This window comes from Onychostoma macrolepis, chromosome 02 (assembly GCF_012432095.1).
Source record: "Onychostoma macrolepis isolate SWU-2019 chromosome 02, ASM1243209v1, whole genome shotgun sequence".
NCBI lineage: Eukaryota > Metazoa > Chordata > Actinopteri > Cypriniformes > Cyprinidae > Onychostoma > Onychostoma macrolepis.
The window spans coordinates 35747622-35772087 of NC_081156.1; the positions used below are offsets into that span (position 1 = coordinate 35747622).

The 24466-nt window shown below is 36.6% G+C and overlaps 1 protein-coding gene across 1 annotated transcript in view; it reads left to right on the forward strand.

The window, feature by feature from the left end:
- The window catches only part of LOC131525926 (receptor-type tyrosine-protein phosphatase mu-like), a 256453-nt gene that overhangs the window by 123035 nt on the left and 108952 nt on the right, over nt 1–24466 (forward strand). Inside the window, 5 exon segments of the mRNA XM_058753934.1 lie at nt 16956–17249; nt 20713–20822; nt 21870–22071; nt 23020–23031; nt 23034–23121. Of these exon segments, the coding sequence (XP_058609917.1) occupies nt 16956–17249; nt 20713–20822; nt 21870–22071; nt 23020–23031; nt 23034–23121 (706 nt within the window).

A 24466-nucleotide genomic window follows, 5' to 3' on the forward strand; every position in this document is an offset into this window, starting at 1 on the left:
CGTTTATTAAATAAATTCAATGCACACAGACTGAAGTAGTTTAAGTCTTTGGTTCTTTTAATTGTGATGATTTTGGCTCACATTTAACAAAAACCCACCAATTCACTATCTTAACAAATTAGAATATGGTGACATGCCAATTAGCTAATCAACTCAAAACACCTGCAAAGGTTTCCTGAGCCTTCAAAATGGTCTCAGTTTGGTTCACTAGGCTACACAATCATGGGGAAGACTGCTGATCTGACAGTTGTCCAGAAGACAATCATTGACACCTTTCACAAGGAGGGTAAGCCACAAATATTCATTGCCAAAGAAGCTGACTGTTCACAGAGTGCTGTATCCAAGCATGTTAACAGAAAGTTGAAAAAGTGTGGAAGAAAAAGATGCACAACCAACCGAGAGAACCGCAGCCTTATGAGGATTGTCAAGAAAAATCATTTCAAGAATTTGGGTGAACTTCACAAGGAATGGACTGAGGCTGGGGTCAAGGCATCAAGAGCCACCACACACAGACGTGTCGAGGAATTTGGCTACATTTGCCGTATTCCTCTTGTTAAGCCACTCCTGAACCACAGACAACGTCAGAGGCGTCTTACCTGGGCTAAGGAGAAGAAGAACTGGACTGTTGCCCAGTGGTCCAAAGTCCTCTTTTCAGATGAGAGCAAGTTTTGTATTTCATTTGGAAACCAAGGTCCTAGAGTCTGGAGGAAGGGTGGAGAAGCTCATAGCCCAAGTTGCTTGAAGTCCAGTGTTAAGTTTCCACAGTCTGTGATGATTTGGGGTGCAGTGTCATCTGCTGGTGTTGGTCCATTGTGTCACTGCACCCGTTTACCAAGAAATTTTGGAGCACTTCATGCTTCCTTCTGCTGACCAGCTTTTTAAAGATGCTGATTTCATTTTCCAGCAGGATTTGGCACCTGCCCACACTGCCAAAAGCACCAAAAGTTGGTTAAATGACCATGGTGTTGGTGTGCTTGACTGGCCAGCAAACTCGCCAGACCTGAACCCCAGAGAGAATCTATGGGGTATTGTCAAGAGGAAAATGAGAAACAAGAGACTAAAAAATGCAGATGAGCTGAAGGCCACTGTCAAAGAAACCTGGGCTTCCATACCACCTCAGCAGTGCCACAAACTGATCACCTCCATGTCACGCCGAATTGAGGCAGTAATTAAAGCAAAAGGAGCCCCTACCAAGTATTGAGGACATATACAGTAAATGAACATACTTTCCAGAAGGCCAACAATTCACTAAAAATGTTTTTATTTTTTTTATTGGTCTTATGAAGTATTCTAATTTGTTGAGATTGGTGGGTTTTTGTTAAATGTGAGCCAAAATCATCACAATTAAAAGAAACAAAGACTTAAACTACTTCAGTCTGTGAGCATTGAATTTATTTAATACACGAGTTTCACAATTTGAGTTGAATTGCTGAAATAAATGAACTTTTCCACGACATTCTAATTTGAGATGCACCTGTATATATAAAGTCTTCATAATTTTTACATTTTCTTAATTATACGTATGTATTCTATAGCTTTCATAATGTTCTGTGCTGTTTTTTTTTTTTTTTTACTTTTTTTTTCTTTCTTTTTTTTTATAACTTTGCTAATGCTTTATGCTGTATTTGAAACTTTCAGATGTGATATTTTTGCAGTCGTCACGAGAGTCTGATAGAATAGAGATTTGTGTTGTGGAGGTGGTTTGGCCGCTGGAGTTCAGGGATTGTTGCGAGGGATGCACTGAACGCTCCAGTCTTTTGTCACGGGGAGAAAAGCGAGCGATTGCGTACGTTTGGAGAAAGAGTGGCTCATTGTGAGCATCTCAAGGACGATCCTGTGAGAGCTCGAGTTTATTTAGCGTCAGTCTGTTTCTGCTGTCTCTTCTCAAACTCCAGCTGTGAGCAGATGTTTCATGCAAACATCCAGGGCATGTTAAATACTTACTCCTGTCTTTCATCTTCCACTGAAGCATAATGACAGAAGTTCATGTTCTCGCTCTGACATGAGCGTTTGTGTGAGGAACATGCATTATTTGACATTAATCTTCATGTTAATTTAATGTTCAGTCATACCTGACGCCTCACATTAGAACCATTGAGGAAAAGCTTGGTGTGATGCATCATGGGTCGTGAGGTTTGTTCACAAAAAATGATTTTATGATCAATAAAAATGTACTTCCTTTCATTTATTTTTTCTCTCTCTTTTCTTTCTTCTTTACTCTATTTGTCTTTCATTTTTTACTGCATATTTTTTACTGCCAATTTTTATTTTATTTGATTATTATTCTTTTTCCTATTTTTTTTTTTCATTTGTGCTTTTTCTCTTTCTTATTTTACTCTTTCTTTCTTTGTTTCTTTTCATTTTTCTATTAATTATTTTTCTATTTTCTGTCTCTACTTTTAATATTTCATTTTTTTATTCTTTAGTTCTTTTAATTATTCGTATCTTTTTTTCTTGGTTTCTTTTCTTTTTTTCTATTAATTATTTCTCTATTTTCCATCTCTTCTTTCTTTCTTTCTTTCTTTCTTTCTTTCTTTCTTTCTTTCTTTCTTTCTTTCTTTCTTTCTTTCTCTTTCTTTCACTCTTATGTATGTATGTTTCTTTCTTTCTTGTGTTTTTCCCCCATCTCGTTTTTTTACTCTGTCGTTCTTCTTCTCGTCTGATGTCGTTCATCATCAGTAATGGCAGCTGAGTGGAAGCAGATGAGCTTGAGAGCTAATGAAGATAAATTCACTTCTGACTGTTTGTCTGCTTTTATTTTTTTAAGTTTGATTGTAAAGCGGTGAGAGGAATTAAATAAATAAGAAAGGAATCAGCTTCAGCACTTTGCAGGCTGTTTGTAAACTCATCTCTCTCCATATCCGTCAGTCATGATGTATGTTGTCAGATGAATCACGCAGAGAAAACATGTTTCATTAGACCCAAACCTTCAGCCCTGTTACACAGCAGACGGGAGAGTTCCTTCTGTCAGCATTTACTTTCACTCTTACTTCCTCAAAAGTTCACAATTCATTTGACTTTCAGAGAGTATCAGCGGGAATGTGGGTCTGAAGAGCTGAAATATAGTGCATGACTCATATGGGTGACTGGTATAATTCTTTATCATGCTTTATGATGGGTTTTGATGTGCTATACATTATGATGCATGATAATGCATTATAATGCTTTCTGGATTATGATGCATTATGCATTATTATGCGTTATGATGCATTATCTGTTATTCATTACTATGTGTTATGATGCTTTATGATGTGTTATGCATCATGATGTATAATGACGCTTTATGATGCACTATGCATTATGATACGTTATGAAATATAATGAAGCGTTATGCATTATGATGCTTTATGATGTGTTATGATGTGTCATGATGTGTTATGATGCTTTATGATGCACTATGCATCATGATACATTATGAAATATATTGATCTTCATTTTCACACTGACATTTTTAAGCCTCGTCGCAAATATATTAATCGCGGATCAAGACGGATTTATAATTATGATGACTCAAACTCCATAAAGTTCTTCTGGTCATCATCTTCGCGTTCGACAAGGAAATTGGAACGACCTGTGGATTACATTGTGCTAGCCCATTTAGGCAAGTCAACAATCGCTGAATCTACTATGAAAGTTTTTACGTTTGGATTACTTAACATTCGTTCAATCAACAACAAAGTGCCGTTGGTTTGGGATCTACTGAAGGACTGTAAGTTTGATTTTTTTTCTGTTTGACTGAGACATGGCAGCAACACAATGGCTTTTCTCAGCTGAATCAGTCCATTCATCCAGGTTTTGCTTATGCTTGTCAACCCCGAGTCTTGGGTCGAGGTGGTCGAGCAATGCTTTACAATAAGGAATGGAAGGTCTCTACTATAGCTATACCTTCTTATGCTTCTTTTGAATCCATGGTGCTACAAGTTAATGGACCGGTACCCACTATCATAACAACTGTTTACTGTCCACCTAAATCTAATACTAACTTTTTAACTGAACTTTCTGCTTTTTTTAACTTTTATTATGTTCTGTTTCTCCAAATGTGATTATGGTTGGTGATTTTAACATCCATGTTGATAAAGCTACTGCTACAGATACAAAAAAAACTTTCTATCATGTTTGGATAGCTTTGGACTGAAACATTTTATTGATTTTCTAACTCATTCAAAAGGTCACACACTTGATCTTATTTGTTGTACTGGAATAACACCTTTTAGTTGTAGTTCACGTGACCTGTCTATATCTGATCATAAACTCGTGTCTTTCAGTGCCAACTTAACTGTATCAAAAATTGCTCAAAGCCGTACTATCAAATTTCGCAATATTAAGAATATTGATTTGTCTTTGTTTTCCAATGAAGTTGATAACTTGTTGAGCACTGTTGGATTACTTAGCCTGGATGAGTTGACTGCTTATTACAACGACCAGTTGCAGAATGTTTTAGATGTTGTTACACCTGTTAGAACTCAGATTGTCTTATTTGCTCATTCTGCACCATGGTAACTCCTGAGTTATGTCTGTTAAAAGCTAAGGGGCGTCAACTTGAGCGTTTATATATGAGATCTGGTTTAATTGTACACAAGGAAATGTATGATCACCACATCTGAGATTACATAGATGCCCTTTGTACTGCTAAAACAAATTATTATGCCAATTTGATAAACTCTGGTGGCGGGAATACAAAAATATTGTTCTCTACAATACATAATATTTTGAGACCACTAGATGTTTTTTCATTACATTCGCATTCTAATACTTCATGTGATACTTTTATGACTTATTTTACAGATAAAATTGAAACTATTCATAAGAATTTAACTCACAATAATGGGGCATGTGATTCATTCTTCTCTCTTCACAATGTTTCCACTCTAACTGCATTCTCTAGTTATTATTTGCCTACGGCGAATGAAATAGCTGAATGTGTTCAAAAATTTAAATCTACTACCTGTCAGTTAGATCCTATTCCCACACATCTTGTCAAGTTTTGTCTACCTTCTTTATTACCATTGATAACTCAAATTATACATTCTTCTCTTATTACTGGTACTATTCCTTCATCCTTTAAAGTAGCAGCCATAACTCCCATACTTAAGAAACCTGGTGCGGATTGTAATAACCCAGAAAACTTTCGACCCATCCCTAATTTACCTTTTCTTTCTAAATTATTGGAAAAAATTGTTGCTCAGCAGGTACATACTCATTTAAAGGAGAATAACAATGTTCGAGCATTTTCAGTCTGCCTGTCGTCCATATCATAGCACGGAGACAGCACTTATTAAAGTCACAAATTATTTGTTAATGGCTGCTTTTCTGATCTTTTTCAAAGATTCTGGACTTTTATCAATACTCATTCATCTCGATTTAACTGCAGCTTTCGACACTATCTCACATAGCATTTTATTGGAGAGGTTGATTTCTATTGGAATCACTGGTATTCCCCTTGATTGGTTTAAATCATATTTATCTTGTCGGACTCAGTTCGTTCAAATAAAAAAAAAATGTAATCGCGGATATCTCCGATAACCATTGGTGTGCCTCAAGGCTCAGTCTTGGGCCCTCTTCTGTTCCTTGTTTATTTATTGCCTCTAGGACAGATTTTCTGTAAATTTAATATCAATTTTCACTGTTACGCAGATGACACCCAGCTCCATATGTTTTCGAAGCCTAATTTGGTATTGCCGTCATCCTCTCTTTTGCTTTGTCTTTCTGAAATTAAATCATGGTTTACATGCAATTTTCTCAAAGTTAATAGTGCGAAGACTGAATTTTTTTTAGTAGGTACTAAATCAAAACTGCATAACTGTGGAAGTTTTACACTTACTGTCGACAACTCTGTTATCTCTCCTTCTTCTCAGGTCAAGAGTCTGGGTGTCATCCTTGACAGCACTCTGTCTTTTGAGGCACATGTAAATAATATTACAAGGTCAGCATATTATTATCTGCGAAATATTAATCATCTTCGACCATCTCTTTCTGTTAATGGTACTGCTGTCCTCGTGCGTGCATTAGTTACGTCTCAAATTGACTACTGTAATTCTCTTCTCAGTGGTGTTTCACAGAAACTTATTAATAAACTTCAGATGGTTCAGAATTCAGCAGCTCAGATCATTACACGAACACCGTTGAATGAGCATATTACTCCAGTTTTAAGGCACATTCATTGGCTTCCAATTAGATATCGAATTCAATTTAAGATTTTACTTTTTACTTATAAGACTCTTCATAATCTAGCACCTTCATATCTGAGTGAACTTCTTCATGTGTATGTACCTACCCGATCCCTCAGGTCTTCTGCTTCTATGACTCTTGTTGTACCATCTGTACGTTTGACTACCATGGGAAGTAGAGCCTTTAGTTGTATTGCTCCGACGATTTGGAATACTTTGCCTCAAGACATACGTAATAGTTTGTCTTTCATAAGATCATAAGTAATTTTTCTTATGTTATTGGGTATTGATTTTTCGTATTATTGTTAATTTTGTTGTTGTTTTTTCCTTTGTTTAATCATGTATTTATTATTGTAAGGTGTCCTTGAGAGTCTTGAAAGGCACCCATAAATAAAATGAATTATTATTATTATTATTATTATTATGTGTTATGATGTATTATGATGCATCATGATGTATTATGCTTTATGTACTATGCATTGATACATTATTATGCGTCATGTGTTATATGTGTGATGCGATATGATGCATTATGTTATACCATTGTTGTTTCTTTTTTTTCTTTTTTTATACAAATTCTGTTTAGTTCAAATGCTACAATTCTAATCTGAAAGCGTCTGCTCCATACAGTCAAATCGTGAATAGCGTCAGGAAAAACAGACTATGGTGGAGGATTTGGTGTCAAAGCCAAAAGCAAAAGCACCTATTTTTATATTTAATATAAGTGAGTTTGTCTTTGTTTGTTTTATTGTTTTCATAAAAAAAATAATGAATCACAAACTGAGCATTGGTTTTAAAGTAAGGGGGAAATATTTCATGTTACAGCAGGTATGTATACAGAGCCTCTCACATGACATGCAGGAGGAAAAAACTTATATATAAATTTGTTTTTGAGGGGGCAAGGTGGATTGACGAGTTATGAAAATGCCCTTGTCTGTGTTCATTCCGTCTCGGATCGCACTCACAGAAAGCGCTTGAGAAACAGTGTCTCTTCCGTGGCTCGGTACGCTTTCAACTCGGTTTTTTTTTTTGTTGTCTCGAGCAAGAGACTGTATGACATTCACATTACATGATTTGACTGATTTTTATGTTGAAAGGGCGACAGCGCACCGCATTAAAATAAATCAACATTCATATTTTCATAACCGCTGGCCAAATGAAAAAAAAAAAAGAAACTAAAATGAAATCATCTTTGAGAGTAAGGGGGCCCCCTGGTGTTTCGGGGACCCTACGTAGCTTGCGTATATATATATATATATATATTTTTTTTTTTTATTTTTTTTTTTTTAATTAATAAAAAGTCATAGTAAAGACTCATATTGTTAGAAAAGATTTATATTTTGAACAAATGCTGCTTTTTTTAACTTTGTGTTCGTCAAAGAATCAAAGTAAAAAGTATCACATGTTCCAAAAAACAATATGAAGCAGCACAACAGTTTCAACGCTCATAATAAATCAGCATGTTAGAATGATTTCTGAAGGATCATGTGACACTGAAGACTGGAGTAATGATGCTGAAAATTCAGCACTGCATCACAGAAATAAATTCTATTTTAAAATATATTAAAATATGAAACCAAGATTAGAAATTGCAATAAGATTTCACAATATTGCTGTTTTTCTGTATTTTTGATCGAATAAATACAGCCTTGATGAGCAGAAGAGACTTCCTTAAAAAACATAAAAAATCTTACTGATCCCAAACTTTTCAGCGGCAGTGTACAGTATATATATATATTGCTCCCATGACTTAATTTTTTCCTTGTTTGAATTAAATTGTGGCCATAAATTAAGAATTAATTGCCCTGTTTTATTAAAACATAGCCACATTTGAATAGAAATCTCTTGTAACAGTATAAATGTCTCTACTATTTAATGCGTCCTTGATGAATAAAAGTAATCATTTCTTTCAGAAAACACTTTTGAATGATAGTGGTTGTGTAAGCTGGAAGTTGTTTTTGAGGGCAGTGAGCATTAGTTTTGACACTAAATAACTCCCAGTCTCTCTGATCTCCATCCCAAACACAGACTCCAGTTAAACACTGAGCATCGATCCTGCGCTCGGTTGCCAGGTAACACCATCGCTCTAGTGATTGGGTTCATGGGGTGCGACCTGTTTCCCTTCATGTTAAAGCGTGACCCCGTGACCTCCTGATCTTCTCAAGCAGATCGACACATCAGTCTAACAAATCAGATCGAGCCCGACAGGTCACACCGCTGATCTCATTAAAACGCCTGCTAGAAGAGCTGCGTTTCATTAACTAGTGTGAGGAGCGATTCGCTCCGTCCGTCAATACAGCCATCAGACCGTCAGTGACTGAGATGGAGAGAGACACGAGACAGAACGAAGAAGAAATCACCTTCAGACTGAGCGGATCACATTATCAGTGACAGTGTGAAAACTCAACTACACTCTCACTGTAATAAGTGTGATCGGAGCAAGTGAAGATGCAAATGATAAAGCCATATCTGAGCCAAAAATCACACCAATCAGACAAACTGACCTCTGACCTCAGCAGACTTGAGCTGAGAATGATTCACACGAAAACAAAACTCATTGTTTACTCTTTTCAGTGCAATGAAAGCAGACTCCAAATAGGGTTCCCTCAGTGAGGAAGTTAATACATAAACCCATTAAAATAAACGTGACAGCATCGATATTACCGATTACGCCGCACATTTTACAAGATATTTCTCAGTGATGCTCAGGATTTGTAGCACTTACTTTGATCTTTAACATTGGATCCTTCCCTTTCTTTGAACAAAACCAATGCTGGTTGATTCATTATTATTCTTACAGCAAGAAAACTGTACAGTGACAAACTTATATTAAACAGAGAACTTTTATTAATGAATGCGTTACAATGCTTTATGATGCATTATGCTGTTTTATGATGCTTTGTTGTGTTCTGATACTTTATGATTCTTTGTTGCATTGTTGCATTACAATGCATTACAATGCTTTATGATGTTTTTGTTGCGTTACAATACATTACCATTCTTTATGATGCTGTGTTGCATTACGCTGTGTTATGATGCTTTATTGCATTACGATGTGTTACGATGCTTTATGATGTTGCATTATGGTGCTTTATTGCGTTATGATGCATTATGATGCGTTACGATGTGTTTCGATGTTTTGTTGCATTACAACACAATACGGTGCTTTATGTTGCGTTACAATGCTTGATGCTGCATTATAGTGTTACAATGCTTTGTTGCGTTAAAAAGTGTTACAGTGCTTTATGATGCTTTATGTTGGGTTATGATGCATGACCAATGCTTGAAAATTATTTTTCTGCTTATGACAATAAAATAGTACTGTGACAAACTTGCTTATATTAAACAGAGAGCTTTTATTAAGGAAAGCATGATTGGTGACACATGGAGCTGCACATGACATGCCAGCAAAAATATATTTATTGTGGCCACAAATTAAGAATTTATTCATATAACTTAATTGGTACCCTCAATTTATTTAATCATGGCCATGTTGAATTAATGCATTCCCTCAATTTGATTTAATTAAGGTGAGGGAAAGAATTGCAGCAAATCAGTATATTAGAATGATTTCTGAAGATCATGTGACTCTGAAGACTGCAGTAATGATGCTGAAAATTCAGCTGCGCATCACAGAAATCAAATACAGTTTAACAGATGTTCAAATAGAAATCGGTTATTTTAAATAGTAATAATTTTTCACAATATTACTGTCTTTACTATATCTCTAATCAAATAAATGCAGCCTTGGTGAGCAGAAGAGACTTCTTTTGAAAACATTAAAAAACCGTACCGACCCAAACTTCTGAGCAGTAGTTTGGATGTGTACATATAATTTTATACTTTCTAGCTCTAAACGGTCATTTCTAATGTAATATAAACACCCACACACTTCTCTCATCGTCTGGTCTGGTGTGGTGAAATCATGTCATCTATTTGCATGATAAAGGTGATGTGAATGAGCCATTAGGATGAACAGGAGCCAATAATGTGCTGATAATTTAGAAAACATTATTTAAATGTCAAGCTGTAATGATAAAGAGCCACTAATAGTTCCATCTAAATGTCACACTGAAATTATTCAATTAGCCGCTGGTGAGAGAGGCCGAGTGTCATTTGGCCGTCATGTGCTCATTGCGTTTGCTCGGTCACAGCTCACGTTTACAGTTTAACACACTAGAAGCAGGTTTGAGCTTTATATCTCTGTTACTGTACTGACATTTACAGTATTTGAGAAGCAGGGTTACTAAGGTTTGTTTTCTTGCTCAGTTTTTGTTTTTTATTTTCCAGAACATTTTACAGCAGGTGCAGTTTTTCCTCACTCCACTGACAAGTAGCTGTTTCTTCTTTGTTTGTTTGTTTTTTTACAGCTAAATTGTTTGATTTAGGAAATAAATAAGAAAAATAAGAAATATAAAAAAATATATATACAATTTGCCAGTGAGTTGATGGCCATTTTTACAGTTGTTTTGTTTGTTGAGTGAGTCTGTGTGTGTTTTTATGGTTGTGTGTGGCACGTTTTTTTCTGTATTGAAGCAGAAATTGGCCTGATTCAGTCATTGCTGAGGTGTTTCTCCGTGACTGATGTTGTTGAACATGCTGATAATGTCTCTGTCTCTCTGGACTATTCACCAACATTAGGTTCGGGTGGCATTCATTGATTTCTGTGTGTGTGTGTGTGTGTGTGTGCGAGAGGATTTTCCCGTCCCGCTCGGACTCGTCCCCATCACTGTGCGTCGCTGATAGTTACGCAAATAGAGGGATTTTAAAGCTCTATTTTCTGCATGACACTCTTTAAACGGCAGCAAATGCATGTGAAGGAGCCTTCAGACGTCCATCAGCTCTCGTTCACTTCATTTCAGTCTGTTTTCATCCTTCAGTATTAAAACGTTTTGGAGTTATTTAAAGGAATAGTTCACCCAAAAATTTAAATGTGCTTTAAGTTAACTCATCCTCGAATCATCTGAGATCAGGATGAGTTTGTTTCTTCATCAGGTTTGTAGAAATGTGTGTCTGCATCAGTGTCTCAGCAATGGATGCTCTGCAGTGAATGGGTGCCGTCAGAATGAGAGTCCAAACAGCTGATAAAAACATCACAATAATCCACAGCACTCCAGTCCATCAGTTAACATTAGTTTAGAGCTGTTTTGTCTTGTAAACGCTGCTTGATCTGTGCAGATTTCTCTCCTGATTCAGACCAGAACAGTTTTTCACTGGACGAAGCGTTATTATGGATTATGGACTCATGTTTTAGTTTAAAACGTCTTAATGCTGGATTAGTTTCAGCTTTTGTCTTCTCCAGATGTTAACTGATGGACTGGAGTGCTGTGGATTATTGTGATGTTTTTATCAGACTCTCATTCTGACGGCACCCATTCACTGCAGAGCATCCATCGCTGAGACACTGATGCAGAGACACATTTCTACAAACCTGATGAAGAAACAAACTCATCCTGATCCCGGATGATCTGAGGATGAACACATTTTCATGTTTAACTAAAGTATTCATTTAATACAAAGTAAATACAAAATAAATGTGAAGTAAACCAAAAAAAAAAAAGGGATTGCATAGTTTATTTTTCAGTCAGTTCCATATTTTTATTGTTTGTTTGTTTGTTTTTAGCTAGATTGTCAGTTACTTTACAGACTGTGTTTTGAAAGTGATTCAGAAGACTTTTAAAGAATATTGATGATCGTGTAGCTGTTGGAGTCTGAATCGTCTCGCACTCGGCTCGTGTGTTCTCGTCTCCTCCTCATTCTTAAGTGGTTTTCACATCAATAGGGAGGAAATGTCTGGAAATAAGAGCACTTGAATAATGGCGCACTAGAGCTCACGGGTCACATTTCAGACGCTTTCTTAAATAATCTCACAAATCGTTCTGTGTATACAGCCAATTGTCCAAAAAAAATCAATAGCTTTTAAAGCTGAGCTTGATTCACACGCTGTTCCTGCCTTTTTCCTTTTGTAAAGCACAAAAATCAATGTCATATTTTTTTTAAATCATTTGCTGAACTTGGAAAATTGTGAAAAGGATAAATGTGGCCGTGTTGGTTTCATATCGACCTTAGAGTATTCACTCAGAGAGTTCACTCCGTCTTTTTACCCATCACTCGTTCTCTACAGCGTACGTGAGCGTGCATTCATAAACACACACACACACACGTCTGGTTTGCTATCCTTGTGGGGACTCTCCATAGGCGTAATGGTTTTTATACTGTACTTACTGTATGTGCTATTGTCCTACACCAACCCTACACCTAAACCTACCCCTTACAGGAGACTACAGGCATTTTTAGATTTTCAAAAAAACATAATTTAGTATGTTTTTTTTAAGCCTTTTGAATTACGGGGACATAGGCAGTGTCCTCATAAACCACCTTCAAATTGTAATACCTCTGACATACCCATGTTATTATACACATTAAACCACAAAAACCAGTACGCACACACGCACACACACACACACACTCATCTGAACTCCAGAAGCACGCACGCACGCAGGCACGCACACACACACTGAAAATGTATATATATAATGTTTATGCATGTTAATGCATAATGTAGAGGCAAAGAACCACCCGACATGAAGCAGAGAGCCGTGCATTATACCTTACATACTTTTTATACTGATTATACCCTGATTATACCATGTATGATTGTGTATGTGACAAATAATAAAGAACCTTGAACCTTGAACCTTTACTAACTCTAAAGCTGAATATATATGAATATAAAGTGAATATTGGTGATATTACGCATCCGTTCACGCAGTCCATCAGTGTTCTTCAGCATGTTGATGTGTGTGATTTGTCAGAATAAGACGGACTGATTCTTGAACCTGCTTGTTCAGCTGTTTCTCGTGCGCCTGACCTTTCCAAATGTCATTTTTCTGCTTTGCTTATTGGTGTTGTGAATAAATGATGAAATGCATCCGAGACGCTAAACTCTATTCAGAGCGTTTCCGTCACGTTTTCTCCGTCTTTGCGGTTTGTCCTCTGTAATGCGTGCATGTGTTCTGTTTTTATCTGCGTCTTGAAGTCTGACTTCCTTCCATTTGCATTTAATCATTTAGCGAGCGTTCGGCTGTCAGGTCTGAGCAGTCAAGGACGAGCTTTACAGAGGAACATGCAAACATCTGAGACGACCTTTCATTCTTCTGAAACATTCAGAGTGTCTGTCATTGAGGCTGGGCGTTTACTGTGGTAAAATCACGGTAAACAGTGACTTACTGATGTTATGAAACAGCAGCAACATTCAGGTGAATTAATGAAGACGATGTTTGATGAATAGCAGCATTTATTAATCTGGTAACACTTGAAGCCTTTATATTTAATGCATTATAAAAGTATTTTAATGCATTCGTTAATGCACCTTATAATACATTCAGTGACCCCATGAATAATTGTTGTTATAATGTATTATAAGACTCATCTATTCATTATTACATCTTCAGAATGTGCAATGCATTAAAACACATGGCAAGCAACCAGATTGAACCGTTTTAGGAATCTGCAAATATTATAATGCATTTTAACTTTGGTTACAATTATTTATGAAAAGATATAATGCTTTATAACATACATTTAAGAATAATGCATAACTTATACTTAATGCATTATACTTGTACGTAAAGGCTTGAAGTAAAGTGTTAATTATACAATCAGAATGACCTGTTCGTCCTGGATCATGAACAACTAATACTGCAAAGATCTTCAGAGAAGATCTTCCTGCTGCATGTAAAAGTGTTGAATTTAGAGTCTGAATGTGTTTTATAGCCTGGCGTCTGTTAAACTCCTCTGGCCTTGAGACAAACAGCTTATTAATGACTGTGTTGTTGATATCGTCGCGTCTCGTCTGTCTAGACTGTGTGTTTGCTTTGCTCAAATAGTGTTGGTCTTTGACGGTCATTTCACATATTTTGACTTCAGATGTGAGGAGAAGTAAAACATGTTTAGACTCATTGAACGGTTTGTGAAAGCTGATTCTTCAGAAAGATGATTTTGCTGGTTTAAAGATGGTTTAAGCTATGAACACCAAAAGTTTTTCCCAAATCTTGCGGGCCTAAAAGGATTTCACACTTAAAAAACACATCTCCAGAACAAAAATAGCCTTTTCAGCTGTTTTATTTATTTATTTATTTATTTGCAGATGAACAAAACATGAAATATAGCTTCAAATCATCTGGTGAAATTTCCTGTATTTTTTTATGTCGTAGAAAAACAAACCAAACTACTATAATACATACATACATACACACACACACACACACACACACACACACACACACGTGTGTGTGTGTGTGTGTGTCTCCAGAGTGGAAAAGGGAAATTGAGCGCTGTCTGGATCTAATAGGTGGGAAAATGTTAAGTTCCAGAGAAATGGACTTCAGATTTAAGCGAGAATGGAAATTGATCCTATTAGTGTGTGTTGAGGCCTTTAACTCCATCCAGAGACAGACGGAGAAAGATCTTCTGATTTCATTCACTGCTGCCCTTCAGAAGCGACTGAAGATTTGCATGTTTTCCAAAAGATAAAATGACAATTTACCTCCATCATCCTGTTTCCAGAAGCTACCATTCTCTTGCTGCTTCATGTTTAGATCATCAACACAGTTTGATCAATATTAGTATAAAATATAGGCCTATATCATGTTTCAGTTGATAAAAAACGTGGACAGTATTAACTAACAAAAACAAGCAATTTTTAAGTTTGTTAGTTATTTTGCAGATTCTACGTGTACTGTACATTTACTGTATGCATTCAGCAGACTCTTTCATCCAATGCAACGCTCAGAAGAGGAACAGAAGTGGTTGTTTGACTCTGTGTGACAGCGATGTGTGTTTGATATGCATTGAGCAGAAGTTGATCAGATGTCTCTGGACTGTGCTGTGATGCTCGTCTGTATTAGATGGAGTCTGAGACTCTTTCATCTGCTCTGATTGCTGCTTTGATCCTGGAGTGGCTCATAGGAGCCGCTCTCGTGTTTCCAGACCCGCAGAAACAGGATCAGGGCTCTGATTCCAGTCCATGAGCCACGCAATCAGAAACCAGCTTGAGTGTCTGTTTAAAGGCACAGTTCATCCAGTCTTCATTTACTCCCCTCACGTCACTCCAAACCTCTGTGACTGACTTTGTGCACAAACAATCTTCACACGGCTCTTACAACAGAGAATAAAAACAACACAATAAAGATGCATAACTACATCTGCTCTTCTAACATTCATTATTTGACTTCAGATGGATTTGGAACATAAAGCACAAATCATATGAATTAATATGGAAGCACGATTGCACCACAGAATGAAACAATATAAACGGTAACTGGGATGAGATATCAACACGGAATTCAGATTTTTTTTCTTCTTCTCATAATTCCAGGTTTATATCTCACAGTTATGCCTTTTTTCTGCAGTTTTTACATTTTGCAATTCTGCTTTTTGTTTCCACCATGGAGTAAATGAGAAAAAAATTAGATATAAACATTATATTTTCAAATTGTGAGAGATAAACTCAGAATTGCTAGAACAAAGTCAAATTTAGACGCATTCAATAATATAAATGTAATATAAATGGACAAAAAAAAAAAAAAAAAAAGTTATGATTTAATTGTGTTTTTGTCCTTTTTTTGGATCTTCACAGTTGTGATTGCTATGAACTGCTGTATTGTTGCATCATCTTGTGTTTCACAGTCAAATAATGTAATAAATCAAATAATATATCGTTTGGAATGGCATGAGGTTGAATAAATAATGACAATGTTTAGTTTTGGTTTATGTAAATATAATATGAATATCCAGTACATGAAGTGTTTAGGGCAGATATGACGTGGTTTCAGATGTTGTTGGGAAGGTTGTGTGTTGTGTGTCGGAGAATGTTTCTGGCCTTGAAGCGTTTCTTACAAAGTATTGTGTGTTTTTGACATTCTGCTGGCGTGAATACTTGGTGTTTTTCATTGCATCATTATGATGTTATCAGTGTTGGGGGTAACGCATTACAAGTAACGCAAGTAAAGTAATCACATTACCTTTTTCAAGTAACTAGTAAAGTAATGCATTGCTTTTTAATTCAGAAGGAAATATCTGAGTTACTTTTTCAAATAGTTACTGTGTTTCTCATGTATTGACTGACAGCTCTGGTGAAATCAGGAGTAAGTGCAGAGCGTTGTGTGTGAACGTGATCTTACTGTAGTTCTACACTAAATATCAACATGTGTTTACTCATCTCACCTGCACAAAAACACATTCAGTGTTCCTCAAAATCAATAAAAACGGCGAAATGCAAACTCAGAATATTATGCAAACCTGCAATAATTAAATATGTTAAATAAGTATTTAATTCCATTTTATTAACTGATGTCTTTGCTGCTGTCCTTCGATGATCCAATTCAACCAAACTAATAATCAAAAATGACACGTTTGTGTTTTATTTTAGTTATTGCTGAATAGTGTTGAACTTTCTTCTCCTGCGTCATATTCTTCATGTGATTAGTTTGAGCGGCGCCCTCTACTGTACAGACGTGAATCTACATTTGCTTCAGTCTGAGGCGGATTCACTTCACTTTTGGTGTGAAAGGGCTTTTACATTTGTAAAAGAATAACTTTTTTTTATTTTTATTAAAAACAAACAAGCAAGCCCTGCCCAGATTTAAAAAGTAACTCAAAAGTAACGCATTGCTTTCCATAAAAAGTAACTAAGTAACATAATTAGTTACTTTTTTAGGAAGTAACGCAATATTGTAATGCATTACTTTTAAAAGTAACTTCACTGGGTGTTGTCGTCTCTCTCAGAGCCCATGCACGGCCCGCGGCAGCTGAAGGTGGTGGACATCAAGGCTCGTCAGGTGACGCTTCGCTGGGAGCCGCTGGGCTACAATGTGACCCGCTGCCACAACTACAGCCTGACGGTTCAGTACCGCGCCAGAGGAGGAGGCAAAGAGGAGAACAGGGAGGAGGCGTCACACAGCAGCCAGCACACCATCCACAACCTCACGCCCTTCACCAACCTCAGCGTCCGCATGCTGCTGCGCAACCGCGAGGGAGTCAAAGAGAGCCCCGAGATCCACATCCAGACCGATGAAGATGGTGAGAGAGAGAGAGTTAAAATATGAACTAAATCAAGAAGTATATATGTGGTGGCCAAAATGATTAGAACACTAGTATTTTCAGCAGCTAAAAATGGTTTTAAGTCAGTTATTTCTATCATGTGTCAGGAGGAAATATCAGTTTACATTTCCAAACACTCATTTTGCCGTTAATTGTAATAATCCAGTGAGATTTTTGAGATGTGATCTGATCATCATCAGTCTGTCTGGAGTGACATGAAGAAACAGAGCAAACTGAGACTAAATCCAGAAGAACTGTGTCTCCAAGACGCTTCAAGAAACCTCCTGCAAAGCTACAGTGCTGTTAAACGTTTTAGGCACTTGTGTAAAAATGCTGTGAAATGAGGATGCTGTCAAAAATAATGCCATAAATATATTTTCTTTATCAATTAACTTCTATTAACTAAATTTTGCCCTCTGTGCACTTGTGCGTAGTTTTTCAGGTAGCTTTGCAGGTAGGTTTCTTGAAGCATCTTGGAGATTATATATTTATATATCTATACATTTATATATAAATTATATATATATATATATATATATATATATATATATATATATATATATATATATATATATATATATATATATATATATATATATATATATATATATATATATATATATATATATATATGAACATTTTGTTACTTAAAATAAAATAAAATCTACTTTTAATTTCAGCTAGTTCAACATTTTCCATTTTATTTTCTTAGTTTAAGTTGATTTACTAAAATAACAAACTAAAACTGTAAAATTAATAAACTATATATATATATGTAAGAAGACAAATATATGTAACAAAATGTTTTAATTAAAATGGAAAGTATAACTTCTGATTAAAAATGAAATGCAATGAATAAAAACCATATAGAAATACAAATCTACTAAAAATGACAAAAACACAATAAAGGTCAAAGTTAAAACAGAAAATATCATTTTTAATTTAAAAAGTGTAAATTATTTATAAATGAATTCTTAAATAATTGTATTTATTTACCTATATATATATATATATATATATATACACACACACAGTCATGGCCAAAAATATCGGCACCCTTGGTAAATATGATCAAAGAAGGCTGTGGAAATTAATCTGCATTGTTAATCCGTTTGATCTTTTATTTAAAAAAATAACAAAAATCTAACCTTTCATTGGATAATAAGAATTTAAAATGGGGGGAAATATCATTATGAAATAAATGTTTTTCTCTAATACACAATTAACGGCACCCTTTTATTCAATACTTTTTGAAACCTCCATTTGCCAGTTTAACAGCTCTAAATGTTCTCCTATAATGCCTGATGAGGTTAGAGACACCTGACAAGAGATCAGAGACCAGTCCTTCATCCAGAATCACTCCAGACCCTTTAGATTCACAGCTTCTTCTCTTCAGGTCACTCATGTTCTGCAGGGTTCAGGTCAGAGGACTGGAACGGCCAGCAGAAGCTTGGTTTTGTGCTCAGTGACCCATGTTTGTGTTGTTTTTGAGGTTTGTGTTTGGATTATTGTACGGTTGGAAGATCCAAACATGGCCCATTATAAGATTTCTAACAGAGTCAGTCACTTATTGATTTTTTATCTGTTGGTATTTGATAGAATCCATGATGCCATGCGTCTAAACAAGATGTCCAGGACCTCCAGCAGAAATATAGGCCACAACATCTAAAATACAGCAGTATATTTCACTGTACACATGGGGTACTTTTTAAACCCATCTCGAGTGTTTGCTGCTAAAAAGCTGATTGTTTAGTTTGATCTGAGCATAGAAGCCAGTCCCATCTGAAGTTCCAGTCGTGTCTGATAACTGAATATGCTGGAGTGTGTTTTTGGATGAGCGAGGAGAATTGTTCTTGAAACCCTCCCAAACAACATGTGCTGATGTAGCCGCTGTTTGACCATTTTTTTTTTTTTTTCTGACCCCGAGACTCAACTATTTTCTGCATTTCTCCAGCTGTGGTCCTCGGAGAGTCTTTAGCCACTCAAACTCTCCTCCTCAGCGTGCATTAGGACGATATAGACACACGTCTTCTTCCAGGCAGTTTCATAACATCTTCTGTTGATTGGAAATTCTTAATTATTGCCCTGATGGTGGAGATGGGAATTTTCACATCAGAAAATGCTGCACATCAGAAATACATTCTTTGGTTTTTCTCGTTGTGATGATGATTAAGGAAATTTGGGCTTTGTTTTCCCTCCTATTTATATTTCTGTGAAACAGGAAGCCATGGCTGGATAATTTCATGTTCATAATCACCCTGGAGTGCTCAAAATTGTGAATATGAATGGGAATATACTTCAGAGATATTTTACTCATAAGAATTTCTAAGGGTGCCAATAATTGTGTCCAACGTGTATTTGAGAAAAAACATTTATTTCATAATATAAATATTTCCCCCCATTTTAAATTCTTATTATCCAAAGAAAGGTTAGATTTTTGTAAAAAAAAAAAAGGATTAACAATGCAGATTAATTTTCACAGCCTTCTTTGATCATATTTACCAAGGGTGCCGATATATATTCTTTTTATAATAAATTGTATAATTATTATTTTGTATTTTTTTTGTAAATTATATTTTTGTATCATCTTAGATTTATCTATTTTTATCAACTTTCTGTTCTCTAGTTCTTCAGATAAGCATCTGTGTCCCATAAACCACTGATCTGAAGACCTTCTGAAACATCAGGATTTTATTTTATTGAATTTATTAATCACAAAGAACCATAAAGCACCTCAATAACCTGAAACAGACAGGAAAGCTTCTTGATCAGAAGAGGCTTCTTTGTCTAACCCTAAGAACGGTTAAATTGATCAGACGAGCGCTGGATTATGTCTGAGAGCACATTACATCAGTGAATGAGCTGCTGGATCGCACTCATCTTATTCCACATACTCCTTCTTCCAGTGCGGTGAAGCGCTGACATTTAGCTTGAATGTCTAATTACGTCCCCCATTAGCAGAGCTCTTCTGATGGAATAAACATGATTTTTTTTGTTTCCAGAGATCGGCAACCTTTATAAATAATTAGACACCTGGGCCGCGTCTCGACTGGATGTTAAACACACACGCGCTCTTTTGTTCTACTCAGAGTCGCGTCAAGTGAATAACACTCCTGCGAGAGGATGAAACCATAAACAAATCAGAAATAATCTCTGGTGCTCACAGATGTGTTTGGAGGAGAACGTGAGCGTCTGAGGGGATTGTGTGCGTTTCTGTGGATTTATGCATTCAAAACCATCATTTGTTCTCAGTTTAGTAATAAAACACCTTCACTTATTAATACCAGTTTTCAGTATGAACCGCTCACTTCTTAGCTACCAAAAATTAATTTAACGTTTGTTAAATCTAACAAAACAAACCAGCTACGGAGGATGTCGTATGCATATGAAGAGCTGCTGCTGTTGATGTGTTTTGATGGTTTGTGATGTCACTTCCTGTCAGTGCCGGGGGAAGTTCCTCTGGATTCGATCCAGGCCAGTGTTTACGAGGATAAGATCCTGCTGAAGTGGAGAGAACCGGCGCAGACCTTCGGCATCATCACTCAGTATGAGGTGAACACACACACACACACAGCCAGCCTAGCAACCACCTAGCAACCCCCTAGTAACCACACATATGCCCTACTAACCACCCAGAACACTCTAGCAAAAAATCTATCAACCTCCTAGTCACAAACAACACAAAGCCCTAGCAACCCTCTAGTAACCACACAAATACCCTAGCAACCTCCTAGTAACCACCCAGAACACTCTAGCAAAAAATCTATCAACCTCCTAGTAACAAACTAGTGCGTGTGTGTGTGTGTGTGTGTCTGTGTCTGTGTGTCTGTGTGTGTGAGTGTAAGAGAATGTGTGTGTGTGTGTGTGCAGTCAGACGGGACTAACCGTAGACTCGATTGTCCATGAGCTCGCAGTGATGTCCTGCCTTTGATTTGACAGTATCAAAGCGCTGAAGCTGAGACTCTCTGACGGCCGTGATATCAAAAGGACAGTTTGGGCTTTTTTCCTCTTATCAAGGGAACCCTGATCTTTCCTCTACTTCCTCTCTCTCTCTCTGATTCCAGACATTCTGTTCCCCTTGTAAATTTCCAGTGAGATTTCCCGTCCTCAAATTCCCTGTTCCTGACCGATCCACTGCAGGAACGTTGTTTGCGCCGGATGACGTCAGTCGGATGTTCACACATCCCCGCTTTCTCATTTCAGAGTGGGAATAATTTAAATCTAATAGCAGTGTGAGGTTATGAGAAACAGAAGCTCGTGATAGAAAATCTCAATATCAAAGGTCGCAAATCAAAGTGTTTCGAGTACGACGCTTCATTAATGCAGCGTAATGAACAAACCCCTCCAAATATGAGGAGAAAACACTTTCCCTTTCAGATTCCTGCCCTGGTCTGTCAGAAGCGTGGACGTTATTATTGATTTCTTTATTTATTTATGGCAGGCTGATAATTGAAAAGGGCCTTGAAGCATTTCAGATATAATAGAGTCTAATTTTGTGGAACTCAAAGCACTTCTTGAATCATTTGTTTGGCGAAACTGAAATTAATTTGTGTGATTCTAACATGAACGCTGATGTTTGTGTTGTTCTCATTCCCCCAGATCTCGTATAAAGCCGTCAGCTCCTTCGACCCGGTGCTGGATCTCTCTAACCAGAGCGGGAAAGTGGTTAAACTGGGGAATGAAACCAGCCACGTGTTTCTGGGTCTCTACCCCGGCTCCACGTACTCCTTCACCATCAGAGCCAGCACCGCCAAGGGCTTCGGACCCCCCGCCATCACCCAGGCCACCACCAAGATCTCAGGTGTGTGTCTGCAGCAGATGCTTTAATCTGGAACAGCATAGAAGATTATGCAGTAACTCAATGGACATGCAGATGGCCCTGGCAACCACCTGGCAACCTCCTAGTAACTGCCCAGAACACCCTAGGAACAACCTAATAGCCCTAGCAACACCTTAGTTACCACCCAGAACACTATAGCCCAGCAAATACTTAGGAATGTCTTAGTGATCACATAAAATACCCTAGCAACCACCTGACAACCTCCTAGTAACTGCCCAGAATGCCCTAGGAACAACCTAATAGCCCTAGCAACCCCTTAGTTACCACCCAGAACACTATAGCCCAGCAAATACTTAGGAATGTCTTAGTGATCACATAAAATACCCTAGCAACCACCTGGAAACCTCCTAGTAACTGCCCAGAATGCCCTAGGAACAACCTAATAGCCCTAGCAACCCCTTAGTTACCACCCAGAACACTATAGCCCAGCAAATACTTAGGAATGTCTTAGTGATCACATAAAATACCCTAGCAACCACCTGGCAACCTCCTAGTAGCCACACAGAACGCCCTAGGAACAACCTAACTGCCTTAGCAACCACCTAGCAATGTCTTAGTAAGCACCTAGAACACTTAAGCCCAGCAAAAACTAAGGAACCTCTCACTATTTTTTGTGTACACTGGCTTTTACCGGTACATTTGTAAAATATTTGTTTTATATTAAAAACAAACAAGCAAGCCCTGCCCAAATTTAAAAAGCAACTCAAATTTAATGTAATTAGTTACTTTTTTAGGGAGTAACACAATATTGTAATGCATTACTTTTAAAAGTAACTTTCCCCGACACTGAGTGTATAGCTCTTCATGAATGTATTTTCAATGACTGTGTTTTTATACAGTGTAAAGCACTTTGTGCGTTGTAGCTTTAAAGGTGGTATATAAATAACATTTTACTTACTTACTTTGCAGCTCCGTCGATGCCGCGTACGATCAGGAGACTCCTCTGAACCAGACGGACAGCACGGTGACGGTGGTGCTTAAACCGGCTCAGAGCCGAGGCGCTCCAGTCAGGTACGATTAGTTTAGTTTTAACTAAACTCCATTTAGTTTCTCTGGCCGTCTGTTTCAGCTGGCAGTTTTTATCATTTTTTTGCTCCTGTATTGTTTGTGGATGCCTCCGAGTGAGCATCGTTCTTTGAAGCGGAGAACAAAGTGTGTGTGAGTCTTCAGAGCCTCGTCCCTGAACCGCTTTCATGTGTTTCTGACTGTGTCACCGCGGCCCCTGACTGTCCCTGCGCTCGCAACCGAGTCTGTGAACACAATCGCCAGCTCTCATTAATAAACGCCACACATCACTCAGGTCATCCCGTGGAGAACGTGTCCGGCTCATATTTCAGCCCAAATCAAAATACGATACTATATATTTTTCATTCAGTAAATGAAAATGTATGTACTTTTTTATGACATTTAACGTAACCACAGGTGTCCCTAATATTTGATGTATAAATTTGGAAATATCTGCAGCACTCCATTATGCACCACTCTTTTTGTTATATGGATGACAAGCAATTAAAAAGTGAAATTCTGTCTGTTAATGTCAGACTTCAAAATGATTGACATGGCAAATAAAATCCAGTGTTAACAATGAAAGACGTCAGAATGAGATGTGAGTAGCTAAACATTTAATTTTTGACAACTGTTTCATAATAGAAATGTGACTGAGAGAAATATCCAGTGATGTAAACTACTGTTGTTTTGTTTTGTTTTGTTTTGTTTTGTTTTGTTTTGTTTTGTTTTGTTTTGTTTTGTTTTGTTTTGTTTTGTTTTGTTTTGTTTTGTTTTGTTTTGTTTTGTTTTGTTTTGTTTTGTTTTGTTTTGTTTTGTTTTGTTTTGTTTTGTTTTGTTTTGTAGTGCTGTCAAACGATTAATTGCGATTAATTGCATCCAAAATAAAAGTTTTTGTTTACATTATATATGTATATTTACTGTGTATATTTATTATGTATATATATAAACACACATACAGTATATATTTTGAAAATATGTACGTTTATACATTTTATATTCATATTCTTATATTTTATATTATATAGAAATATATTTAATATAAACATAACATATTCTTCTTAAATATATACATGCATGTGTTTGTTTGTATTTATTTATACATAATAAATATACACCGTATACACATATATTATGTAAACAAAAACTTACAATTAATCATCACAATTAATCGTTTGACAGCACTATTTTATTTTATTTCATTTTATTTTGCTTTTTTGAATATATATCCTATCATTTACATCTTCATGTAATTCATTACTGAATGTGACTAAAGAAGAAACATTAATAGAGTCGTTTTTGGCATTTTAGACATTAGTGAATTTGTACATATTTTAAAAGTAAAATATTT